The sequence below is a fragment of the Scyliorhinus canicula genome, chromosome 5, assembly GCF_902713615.1.
Source record: "Scyliorhinus canicula chromosome 5, sScyCan1.1, whole genome shotgun sequence".
Taxonomy (NCBI): domain Eukaryota; kingdom Metazoa; phylum Chordata; class Chondrichthyes; order Carcharhiniformes; family Scyliorhinidae; genus Scyliorhinus; species Scyliorhinus canicula.
The window spans coordinates 166,140,769-166,153,728 of record NC_052150.1 but is presented as its reverse complement, the minus strand read 5'-3'; the positions used below and the strand labels follow the sequence as shown (position 1 = coordinate 166,153,728).

At 45.3% G+C, this 12,960-nt stretch overlaps 1 protein-coding gene across 6 annotated transcripts in view; it reads right to left on the bottom strand.

Moving 5' to 3' along the window:
* Nucleotides 1–12,960, bottom strand: part of adam22 (ADAM metallopeptidase domain 22) — a 480,389-nt gene that overhangs the window by 170,854 nt on the left and 296,575 nt on the right. For all 6 annotated transcript variants that reach the window (XM_038797995.1, XM_038797996.1, XM_038797998.1 and 3 more), the window contains exon 15: nucleotides 12,269–12,368. In XM_038797995.1, coding sequence (XP_038653923.1) covers nucleotides 12,269–12,368 — 100 coding nt within the window. The remainder of the gene's footprint in view (nucleotides 1–12,268; nucleotides 12,369–12,960) is intronic.

Below are 12,960 nucleotides of genomic sequence, written 5' to 3'. Positions count from 1 at the left end.
GTTGTTATTTTCTGTTTTTGATCTGTTTTTGAAAATCTCAATAAAAATTATTTTAAAAAAAAATAAAGATAAAAATACATGATATAGATAAAATTATCTGTGTTTTTAAACTATTTTGTGAAAATATTACCTTATGTACTGACAGGCTACAACTCTACAGCTCCAGATTAGAGAAGCACCATGCCAAATGAGCAGTTACAAAAATATGTATTAGGTGCAGGAATAAAGCTCTTGGCCCCTTGAGCCTGCTCTGCCATTCAATAAGATCATGGCTGACCTGATTGTATCCTCAACTCTAAATTCCTGCCTTCTCCTGATAACCTTTCGTCCCCTTGCTTATCAAGAATCTATCGAGCTCAGCATCAAAAGTATTCAAAGACTCTGCTTCCTTTTGAGGAAGGGAATTCCAAAGTTTCATGACGTCTGAGAAAAAAAATGTACCTCATCTGTATCTTAAATGGGTGACACCCCATTTTTAACAGTGACCTTTAGTTGCAGATTATTCCACAAGAAGAAACATCTTCTCCTCATCCATCCTGTCAAAAACCTTCAAGATGTTGGACGGGATTCTCCGGCGCCCTGCCGGGTTGGAGAATCGCCATGGGGCGGCGTGAATCCCGCCCCCGCCGGCCGCCGAATTCTCCGGCATCGGAGATTTGGCGGGGGCGGGAATCGTGCCGCGCCGGTCGGCGTCCGCTCACAGCGTCCCGCCCGGCGATTCTCCGACCCACGATGGGCCGAAGTCCCGCCCGTTCATTGCCAGCCCTGCTGGCGTAAATTAGAATTGGTCCCTTACCGGCGGGACCTGGCGCCGCGGGCAGACTCTGGGGTCTTAGGGGGGACGCGGGGCGATCTGGCTCCAGGGGGTACCCCCCTGTGGCCTGGCCACGATCGGGGCCCGCTGATCCGCGGGCGGCCTGTGCCGTGGGGGCACTCTTTTCCTACGTGCCGGCCGAGTCAGCTTCCGCGCTGGTCATCGCGTAGGTGAACCCCCCTCTGCGCTTGTGCGGGGATGACATCAGCAGCTGCTGACATCCCGCGCATGCGCGGACCCGCGCCGGCCGGCGGAGCCCCTTCGGCCCCAGCTGGCACGGCGCCAAAGGCCTTCCACGCCGGCCGGCGGGGCGCAAACCACTCCGGCGCCGGCCTAGCCCCTGAAGGTGCAGAGGATTCCGCACCTTTGGGGCGGGCCAACGCCGGAGTGGTTCACGCCACTCTGTCCCACCGGGATTCCCCGCCCCGCCGGGTATGGGAGAATCCTGCCCCTTATGTTCCTGTCAAGTCGACTCTTCTAAACTCTAGTGGATACAAAACTAACCTGTCTAACCTTTCCTCATGAGGCAAGTATTTCTGGTATTAGTCTAGAAAACCTTTTCTGAACTGCTTCTAACACATTTACGTTCTTCCTTAAACAAGAAGGCTAATACTGTACACAGTACTGGTGTCACAAATGTCCTGTATAAATGCAGCATAACGTCCCCACTTTTGCAATGAATTCCCCTTGCAATAAGCAACAATATTCTATTAGCTTCTGTAATTACTTGCAGCACCTGCATATTAGCCTTTTGGATTCATACACCAGGACACAAGATCCTTCTAAATTGCTTCAATTTCTCATCATTTAGATAACATTTTTTATTTTTCCTGCCAAAATGGACAATTTCACATTTGGTCACAATAATCACCATTTGCCAGATCTTTTCCCTCTCTCTTAACCTACCCATATCCCTTTGTAGTCTCCTTATGTCCTCTTCACAACTTACCTTCCTATCTACCTGTGTCATCAGCAAATTTAGAAACCATACCTTTAGTCCCTTCTTCAAACTCATTTATATATATTGTAAAAGGTTGAAGCCCCAGCACTGATTCCTGTGGCACACCACTCATCACATCCTGCCAACCAGGAAAAGGCTTCTCTCTATTTCCTGTTAGCTAACCAATATCCACAGCAAGAACTCCAATAAATTGGTTAAATATGATTTCACAAAACCATGTTGACTCTGCCTGATTGCCTTGAATTTTTCCAAGAGTCCTGCCATAACATCTTTAATAGTGGATTCTAACATTCTTCCTATGACAGCTTAGGCTAACTGGCCTGTAGTTTCCTGCTTTCTGTCTCACTCCCTTTTTGAATAATGGAGATACATTTTCTATCTTCCAATCTAATGGAAACTTCGCGAATCTAGGGAATTTTAGAAAATTAAATCCAATGAATCAACTATCTCATCAGCCACTTCATTCAAGACCTTACATTGAACTTCATCGAGGCCTGGGCATTTGGTAGCTTGCAGCTCCAAACATTTCCTCAATACCATTTTCCTGAATTCCTCCTGCCTTCCATTTCCTGATTTGCAGCTATTTCTGGCATGTTACTCGTATCCTCTCTATAGTGACGACCAATGCAAAATACCTGTTCAATTCATCTGCCATCTCCTTACTTTCCATTATTAATTCCCCAGACTCACTTCCTAAAGGACAAATACTCACTTTGTTAACTCTTTTTTTATTTAAATATTTGTAAAAATTCTTACTATCCGTCTTTATATTTATAGCTAGATTTCTCTCATACTCTAATTTTGCCTTCTTAATATTATTGTCATTCTTTAATAATTTTTATATTCTGTCCGATCTTCTGACTTGCCAGCTGTCTTTTGTGAAATTATGGGTTTTTTTTCAATTTGATACGATCTTTAACTAACCATGGATTGGGTAGCTCCTTGAAATTTTTATTTCTGGAACTTGCTGCAAAGGGAGTCCTTTCTATAGCCCCAGGCCTCACCTCAACGCTCAAGTTACAAAACCACCTCTCTTCCCTCACTCACTGATCTTCCAACTGGGGTTCATTGATGTGATCCTGTCATGTGTGGGGACATTTGAAGACACTCTCCCCTCCCCTGCTAGCAAACCTGGGCCAGAAAAAAGATTAGGCACAGTCATGATAATGTTGCCTTGGAGCTCACTCACTCCCCTCTCAGAAAACAAAGACCAGAAAAAAAACCCACTTGCTAGTGTGTGATCGGGCCTCTGATCTGATCCCATCCATGATTGGGTCACAACCCATTACTTGGGAATTCCTGGCATTGAGGTTATGCTGCACCATAGGGATGATTGGGGACATGGGTTGGCATTTGTTGGCACTAAGAGGCATGGGGCTAGACGGGGGCATGTGGTGGTCAGTCCTTCAGGAAGAACGTATTGAACTTAAAAGCCAACATTTAAAAACCAAAAAGAAAAGGCACTGTAAAATTTTCCAAAAATACTGGGCAATTTTCCAAAAACTAGTCAAACTCTTCCCCCAGCATTCCACAGTACCTTGGATACCTGACAAAGACACAATGAGTGACTTTCTCAACACGCTAGTCAGGGGGTAGGTAACAAAGCTATCAGGCCACACACTGGGTGAGGCTACAAACTACAGAACTGCAAATAATATCTACAGATTTGGAGTCACTGCATCTGAAAGTGCCCCCACATTTCTGGGGAATGCCAATCGTAATGTTTTGATTAGAGCAAAACCATCTTGATATGTTACCAGAACCCTTTCCATCGAAACCATCTTAATAATGGACTATTCATGAACAAGTACATGAGATTATTACTATTTGTAAGGCAGACATTTGGGGAGGGGTTGTGGCAACCTGTGTTATGGGTATGGTTTTTTGGTAGTGTTAAGAAATGCATGTTTAGTAGTAAGAGTACTGCAAGCAATAGCAGACAGCAGTAACAGCTGTAGCAGTCAGCAGTGGCTACACCTCACAAAATAAGTTTAATAAAGAGGTTGAATGAGGTGTAACCTCATGGCCTGACATATCCTCCACTCTACTCTACCATTGCCACCAAGCTGGGGGGAATCAACCATGGTTCAAAGGAGAGTGCAAGAAGGCATGCTAGGCAAATCTGAAAGTAAATTGTCAACCTGGTAAAATTACTTGCTTCCCAAACGATGGGAAAAAGCTTGCAGTGTACAAGGCTAAGTAATCTTGCAACCATTAGATCAGATTTAAGCTCCACAGTCCCGGTACATCAGCCATGTCTGGACAATTAAACAATTAAACAGAGGAGGTGGCACCACAAATATCCCCATACTCAATAATAGGAGAGTTAAGCACATCAGTGCCTAAGACAGGACTGAAACATTTGCAACAATCTTTAGCCAGATGCCTCCGGCAAATGATCCGTCTCAGCATCCTCATGAGGTTCCAGTATCTCATATCCCAGTCTTCAGTCAACTCGATTCACACCACGTGAAATTAAGAAATTGCTCAAGACTTGGACACTGCAAAGGCTATGGTACCCTGGATAGTATTCCAGCAATATTAGTCAAGACTTGTGCTCCAGAGCCAGCTGTTCCCCTCGCGAAGTTGCTCGAGTCGGGCTACAATACAGGTATCTACTTAACAAAATGGAAAATTGTCCACAAAAAACAAGTCAAGTCTGTTCAATTACTGCCCCATCAGTCCACTCTGAATCATCAGCAAAATGATGAAAGTTGTTACTCAAAGATAGACCAAGTCTGAGCAATAACCTAATAGTTGGTTCTCAGTTTGGTTCCACCAGGACAATTCGGCTCCAGATCCCACTTCAGCGTTGGTTCAAGCATAGACTAAAGATATAAATTCCAGCGGGAAGTGACATCAAGATGGCATTCGACCAAGTGTGGCATCAAGGAGCCCCAGTAAAATTGAAATCAAAGGGAATCGGGGAAAATGCTCCACTCATTGGAATCATACCTAACACACAGGAAGATAGTTGTGTTTGTTGAAGGCCAATTACCTCACATCCAGGATAGCGCTGCAGGTGTTCCTCATCAATGACCTTTTCTCCCTGATAAGGTCCAAAATGGGAATGTTTGTTGATTGCTGCCGGTTTCAGTAGAATTTACAACTCAATAGATACTGAAGCAGCCCATGACCACATGCAGGAAGACTAGCACAACATCCAAGCTTGGGCTGATAAGTAGCACGTAACATTCACACCACACAAGTGCCAGGCAATAACCATCTCAAATAAGAAATTTCCCAGCTCCAATCAGATCCAAGTTGAGGTGGGCCAATAAAAAAATGGTCTTGACGTCACAGCTTGATTCCATTTTAAGGCACACAAGACCGGTTTGGGCCAGTATTCCTATTTCCCAGATTTTTGCTGTTTTTCTTTCCTTCTGGGTTCCACCTCCATTCATGCCCACCCCAATTTCCGCGAGGGCAGGGGATAACAATGACCTCTGAAACCTCGTGCACCTATTATCAGACCAATTTGTGGGCTTATTTGAAGCTCGTCCCCTGCAATTTTTCCAGAGGTGGCTGATGCTTGCTTAGCAGCTGTCTGAATCAGAGCCACCGCATGGAGGGAAGGACCATGTCTGGTGCAAGTTGCGAACGTGGGAACTGTTCAAAAAGATAAGTAAAATGCTTTTCAAAGGTTAAAGGACTTAGCCCTTTGAAGTTAAAGTTGCAGCAGGAGATCACAGGTCAGGACAGGAGCCAGAATTAGGAATGTGGCCAGTTTAGGGAGTTATACCCACTCCTGGCATCACCTGCTACTGCATCAGCATCAAAACAGTGGGCACAGCTGTTTGGACTCCACCTGAGCACCACGAAAAGAGCTGCATCCTCAGGAATCAAGGCCATTGGAGGTGAAGAGCAGGAGCCTACACAAGAAAGATAGAGTGCCAGGCATCAGGAGGCCAGAGGAGAGGGACAGGGGCGTGAAGTTAAAAGAGACACTACCCTTCGCGCAGAATCCACAGGCAGTTGCAACAAGACCTGTGGATGACTAAAGTCCTGTGCCAATAGAAACTGCGAGATGGTCACAGAAGTTTGCGCCCGCATCAGTGTGGACCCCTGTTGCATCCTCACAAGCGGCTGAACACTGATACATCAGCCAGGTGACAGATACCCTCTTTACCCATGCTGAACAATGAGATTGGAGTCACAACTGATGGAGCATCACAATCTCAGAGGGTACTGGGTCTGATACCTGGAGCGGTCAGATGGTACCCAGCAATGCTCTCCTGCAAAGGTCTCGGTAATTGTGGCACTCTGCTTCGCCCTTCATAACATGGGCCTGCTGTGTGGTGTGGACTTTGAGGACAGTAAGACCCTGGCAGAGAACAGCTCATTGGATGAGGAGCAGACGGTAAGAGAAAAGAAGGATTCGTAGACAGAGGGAGATGATGCCAAACAAAGAGGTGCCCCTACGGCATGAGAAGCTGGCCTCCCACTGCCACCCTTTTGGAACAGAACCTCCCACTCATGTGTGCCAGGCTCCCTGTGTCATCTCTGGACCATGTAGGGCAGTGACAGGAACTCTCTTCCTCAGGACAACCAGCAGCCTCAGTGATGGCTGCCTTGCAAGTCTGCAGTCTGCCCCCCCCCCCCCCACCCCCCCCCCCCCCCCCCCCCACCCCCCCCCCCCCCCCCCCCCCCCCTAGCTTTAATGTTCAGGGAACCCATCGCCCTATCAATGATGGGAAAATCTGATGTTCAATCAGTTTCCTGCAAAATATAGGTTTCTGACCCAAAAAACAGGCCCGTCTCCTGCTTCCGGTCTCCAAAGAGAAAATTGGGTTCCAAAGGCACAACTTTACCTTTCAGTTCGGGGACCCAACATGAGGGGTGAATCTGGGTCTCAAACATGCTTGACAGTGTGAGAAGACTTCCTCCCATATTTTGTGAGGTGCAGCCAATTACTGGGATGCTGGATGGTGAGCTGTCCAATTGAGGGTGGTGGGATTGCCCTCGTACCAGCAGCTTCTTTGCAGCTGCAATTAAAACAGTCACCTGTGCAACCTCCAGACAGCTGCAAGCCAGAGGACAGAAGGAGGTGGTTGAAAGAATTGCTGAGATGGCTGCAAAAAAATAAAGCAGATCGGTAGCACATTTAAGTAAGGCCTCCCCTGAGGCTGTTGTACAAGCTGTTCGTGAAAGGAGTCATCCTTTTCCACAGGATGGAAGGAGAAAGCATTTGGATTTGGCCTCATTATCAGAAACTAAATGTTTCCCCTTTGCTCAATTGCTGAAGTTTCCACCTGTGAACGTCTCAACTCTTCAGTGGCTCCACTCCTCAGCTTACCAGCAATTTAAATCTCAGCCTTTATTTTGCATCTCCAGACTGCATTATTGGTAGAAAAAATAAATTGGTCTAATTGTTCGAACCGCATCTATAGTGAATTTACTGCAATTACAATTATACCTTATGAAATGTGTTATTATTACAGTGTTTGTCTGCAATCAACCCTGATTAGCTGATGTTTGTAAATTCAGTAATACAAAAGTCAACTACTGAACAAAAATGAGCAGCAGTCATACACTAGAGGAATTATTTTGTAAAGGGGATACTAGTGTTCCTTTATTTCAGTTCATTGTTAGTATTCAGATTTTTGCTTCTACAATTATCCTTGGCGTCAGCCTTATCTTATTTTTGGTAATTAGCCCATTTCCTCCCAGTATTAAAAACATTTATTTACGGAATGTGGGCATCGCTGGTTAGGTCAACATTTATTGCCCATCCCTAGTTACCCTCCAGAAGGTGGTGGTGAGTTGCCTGCTTGAACCGCCGGAGTTCCTGACGTGTGGGTACATCCACGGTGCTGTTAGGAAGGAAGTTCCAGGATTTTGCCTCAGCGACAGAAGGAACGGTGAAATATTTTCAAGTCAGGGTGGTGAGAGACTTTGAGGATAACCGCTTGTCCCTCTGGGTGGTAGTGGACGTGGGTTTGGAAGGTGCCGCCTGAGGAATTTTGGCGAGTTACTGCACTGTATCATGTAATTGGTACATATGGCTACCACTGGTGGTGGAGGAATTGAATGTTTGTGGAAGGGGTAGCAATCAAGCGGGCTTCTTTGTCTTGAATGGTGTGGTGCTATTGGAGCTGCACGCATCCAGGCAAGTGGAGAGTATTCATTACACTTCTGACTTGTGCTTTGTGGATGATAGACAGGCTTTGGAGGTCAGGAGGTGAGCTACTCACTATAGGATTCCAAGCCTTTAACCTGCTCTGGTAGCCACAATTTTAATATGGCTAGTCCAGTTCAGTTTCTGATCAAAGGTAATGCTGATTGTGGGGGATTCAGTGATGGTACTGCCGTTCAATGTCAAGGAGCGATGGCTAGATCTTCTCTTGTAGGTAATGGTCATTGCCTGGCACTTGTGTGGTGCAAATGTAAGTTGCCACCCAAGGCTGAATATTGTCCAGGTCTTGCTGCATTTGGGTATGGGATGCGAACATCCTCACTTGTGACCTTATTATGGAAGGGAGATCAGTGATGAAGCAGCTGAAGATGATTGGGCCAAAGAGACTATCCTGAGGAATTCCTGCAGTGATGTCCTGGAGCTGAGATGATTGACCTCCAACTACCACAACCATCTTCCTTTGTGCCAGGTATGACTCCAACCAGCGGAGAGTTTTGCCCCTGACTCTCATTGACTCCGATTTTGCGAGGGCTCCTTGATGCCATACTCGGTCAAATGCTACCTTTATGTCAAGTAAAGTCACTCTCCCCTCACTTCTGGCATTCAGCTCTTTTGTCCATGTTTGAACCAAGGCTGTAATGAGGTCAAGAGCTGAGTGACACTGATGGAACACAAACTGAGTGCCGATGAGTAGCTTATTGCTGAGTAAGTGCCACTTAATAGCACTGTTGATGCCTCCTTCCATCACTTTGCTGATGCTGGAGAGTAGACTGATAGGGCGGTAATTGGCTGGGTTGGTTATGTCCTGTTTCTTATGTACAGCACACACCTTGGCAATTTTCCAAATTGCCGGTTAGATGCCAGTGTTGTAGTTGTACTGGAGCAGCTTGGCTAGGGATTCGGCAAGTTCTGGAGCAGAGCTATTGCCGGAATATTGTCATAGTCTATAGCCATTGCCGTATCCAGTGCCTTCAGCCCTCTCACAATATCACGTGTAGTGAATCGTATTGGCAGAAGACTGACATCTGTGATGGTGGGGGCCTTCAGAGAGACCAAAATGGATCATCCACTCGGTTCTTCTGGCTGAAGATTGTTGGGACTGCTTCGGCCTTGTCTTTTGCACAGATGTGCTGGGCTCCTCCATCAATGAGGATGATTAATTTGTGGAGCTTCCTCCTCCAGTAAGTTGTTTTAATTGTCCACTACCATTAACAGCTGGGCGTGGTAGGACTGCAGAGCTTAGATGTGATGCGTTCATTGTGGAATTGATTAGCTCTGTCTATTACTTGCTGCTTATGCGGTTTGGCACACAAGTAGTCCTGTGTTGTAGCTTCACCGGGTTGCCATCTCATTTTTGGGTATGCCTGGTGTTGCTCCTGTCGTGCTTTCCTGCACACTTCATTGAATTTGTTAGTTCGATCAATTACAGAAATTTGTTACTTGCATTTTTTTTTCCCAATTAAGGTCAATTTAGCGTGGTGAATCCACCTGCCCAGCACATCTTTGGATTGTGGGGATGAGACCCACGCAGACAAGGGGAGAATGTGCAAACTCCACACGGACAGTGACCCGGGGCCGGGATCAAACTCGGGTCTTCGGTGCCATGATGTAGCAGTGCTAGCTACTGCGCCACCGTGCCACCCTAAACTTTGTCAATTCCATATGCTGAAACATAAATATGACTAGTCATGCAAGGGAAATTGACATTTGTGTGAACCAAACTGTTTGCCTGATAAGTTTGTGCAAGGTGATTGCACCTTATTTGTAAACTGTTTGGCATCTTCCCAATAAAACACAAATACTTAAATTAAAAAATACGGGCGACACGGTAGCACAGTGGTTAGCACTGTTGTTCCACAGCGCCAGGGTCCCGGGTTGGATTCCTGCTTGGGTCACTGTCTGTGCGGAGTCTGCAGGTTCTCTCCATTTCTGCGCAAATTTCCTCCAGGTGCTCCGGTTTTCTCCCACAAGTCCCAAAAAATGTGCTTGTTAGGTGAATTAGACATTCTGAATTCACCCTCTGTGTACCTGAACAGGTGGCGGAATGTGGCGACGAAAGGATTTTCACAGTAATTTCATTGCAGTGGTAATGTATGCCTACTTGTAACAATATTAAAGATTAAATGGCTAGTGGGAGGGCAATCTGTTTGTGGACATGCTGTAAGTTAATAAGTTACACTTAACACGACAGGGCAACCAGTTGGACAATTGCAACCTGCCCTATTGGGTGTCATCATATCTATCTCTGTCTCTGGATGTCAAACATAAACACAATACGAGATTAAAGGAACAATGGGATCGGTGAATGTGTAAAGGGAAATGCGTAGTGGTGCATATAGAACATAGAACATAGAACAGTACAGCACAGAACAGGCCCTTCGGCCCTCAATGTTGTGCCGAGCCATGATCACCCTACTCAAACCCACGTATCCACCCTATACCCGTAACCCAACAACCCCCCCCTTAACCTTACTTTTATTAGGACACTACGGGCAATTTAGCATGGCCAATCCACCTAACCCACACATCTTTGGACTGAAGGGAAGACAAGGAGAATACAGGAGGGAGAATAACGGTGGGGAATTGAAGGGGAATGGATGGTGGAGGGGAATTGGGAGGGGAAATATAGGAGGGGAGAGGAGAATGCAGTGGGGGATAATGGGGTGAAAATGGGGGTAATAGAATAGGATGGGGGAATGAGGGAGCAGATCACTAAGAGAAGGTTCCACTATGTGTGGGTCTCTCCGCCACAACCCAAAATGTGCAGGGTAGGTGGATTGGCCATGGTAAACTGCCTCTTAATTGGAAAACTTAAAAAAACAGAAGGTTGTGGATTGGAGAGGGATAATGGGAGGCTTTGTGCAGAAAAGACTTGGTAGTTAATTAATAGAAGTATACAGAATTGTTCCATAAGAGTAAAGAAAAATATTTTTTTCCCTCTGGCAAGATTGTCATTAACCTGAGGACAAGGATTTCAAATAATTAGCAAATAAGACATAGCTGAAGATAATTATTTTCACACAAGAGGGCTGTTGTGAACTGTAAATCTCTGTCTGAACGGATTGAATAGGAACAAGAAACAATTGAAATGTATTTGAAATGTATTTGAAGTGAATTAATTTACAGGGTGCTGGAGAAACAGCTGGTGCAGACTGGATTAAGATAGAGAGTTATTTCAAACAGCCCACAAAGTCCTGACTGAATGAATGGCCTCCTATCTGTGCTGTAAATTCGATGGTTCTGTAATCATTGCAAATATCAGTGTGAGCAATGATAATGTGATTTTCCCAAGTAAACAGGTAACATTGTAGTCAGTGGTTTTGGGATTGGGAGGGAGGAGGCTCGGGTGGGCTTTGGGTTAGTCTGTTGTTGGTGTCTGCTGGTTTTCCTTTGTCCAGTCTTCTGACTTGGCCTGGTGGCCATTTTGGGTAGATCATTTTGCTTTATCTTTTCAGTCTCCCTTGGTTGATTTCTCTTGGTGAGAATGGTTGACTCCGGAGTAAGGGGTGATGGGGGACCTCCAATCCGTTTTGTCACAAGGAGAGGTTTGAATGGCCTGGTAAACCCCTACCAGATACTTCTCTGGTCTGTGCCTTACGAGCCAACCTTATATACACTGGGTAATTGAGGTATCCTGCCCTCAGTGGGGAAGCTCGTTCTCCAGAAGGAGCACGGGGAAGACGAGCATTCTCATCCCTTGGCACCGCGCGAGATATTACATTTCCAATGTTCAGTTTTTGTATGTCATAATTTTAATGTTCTCACAATAATGAATAATTTATCTGTATTCTTATTGTCAAATTACTTTCATTTGATGCTTCAAACTCTCAGCTTTTCCAAAGAAAACAAGCACAGCATTATTAACCTTTCCTCATAAAATTATTCCTGATACCACAATGATCCTTGTTGATTGGTTCTGCACCTCTGAAGGTCAATAATATCTGGACACATATATGTTGCCAAACTTCAAATATAAATAGCCGTAGTTCTGTGTATCTATAACTGTTTACTTACGAATCAAAGCAAAAAAGTAAATGGTTTCAGATCAAATTATTGTCCATGAAGTGTAACATAAAATATACCAAAAACTTTAGAATCTTGGAATGATTACAGTGCAGCTTGTCCATGCCAGATCTCAGAGCTGAACTGGTCCCATTCCCTCAACTTCAGACAGTGTTTTCGGATTCTAATTTCCAGATTCTAACCCACTATACTAATACTAGCCTAACTGCCTTAGTAAACCATGAATGGATCATCCTGGTTGAGTTTGCACTTCTTCGATTCCCCTTTTGAGGAAAGATGAGCTTGCAAACAATAGGATCACAGTAAAATGAAATGGACAAATTCCAATACTTACACGGGTAGGTTTATTGAAGAGACAGTTACCACCACCACTGTTCAGAAATGCTCGATAATCTTCAAGGTTGCACTCAGAAAATTTCCGCGGAAGATAAAACCTGCGGGTATCAGCAAGATATATTTACATCTTAGGACGGAAGCAGGAAGTAAAATACAGTTATCATAGTTATTGATCCTGATAACAGAAAGCAGTGGAAAACATGAAACACCACGATTTTTCATCTTTAGCATTTGAGCATAAAGCAACATGGATGGAAAACATAAGAAAATAAGACACAAAGAATCATATTCCCAAAATCAAGCCCACAACCGTTAACTTAAATAGAGGAAAATTAGGTTAACTATATTACAGGCAAGTGATCCTCCATGTCTGATTTGCTTATTGGTGTTCGTCGCATGTAATGCTTTACATGCAAGTAATAAATAAAATCCTCTCTTACATACCTTAAATAGATTGCTAGCATGTACAAGAAACATGGGGCGCGATTCTCCGCTCCCCAGGCCGAGTGGGAGAATCACGGGAGGGCCGCTCTGGCACACCCCGCGAATCTCCCACCCCCCCCCCCAACGCGACACGCCGCTCGGCGATTCTCCGGCCCAGATGGGCCGAGCGGCCTGACGTTCCCGACCGGTTCACGCCAGCGGCAACCACACCTGGTCGCTGCCGGCGTGAACATCGCGCAAAAGGTA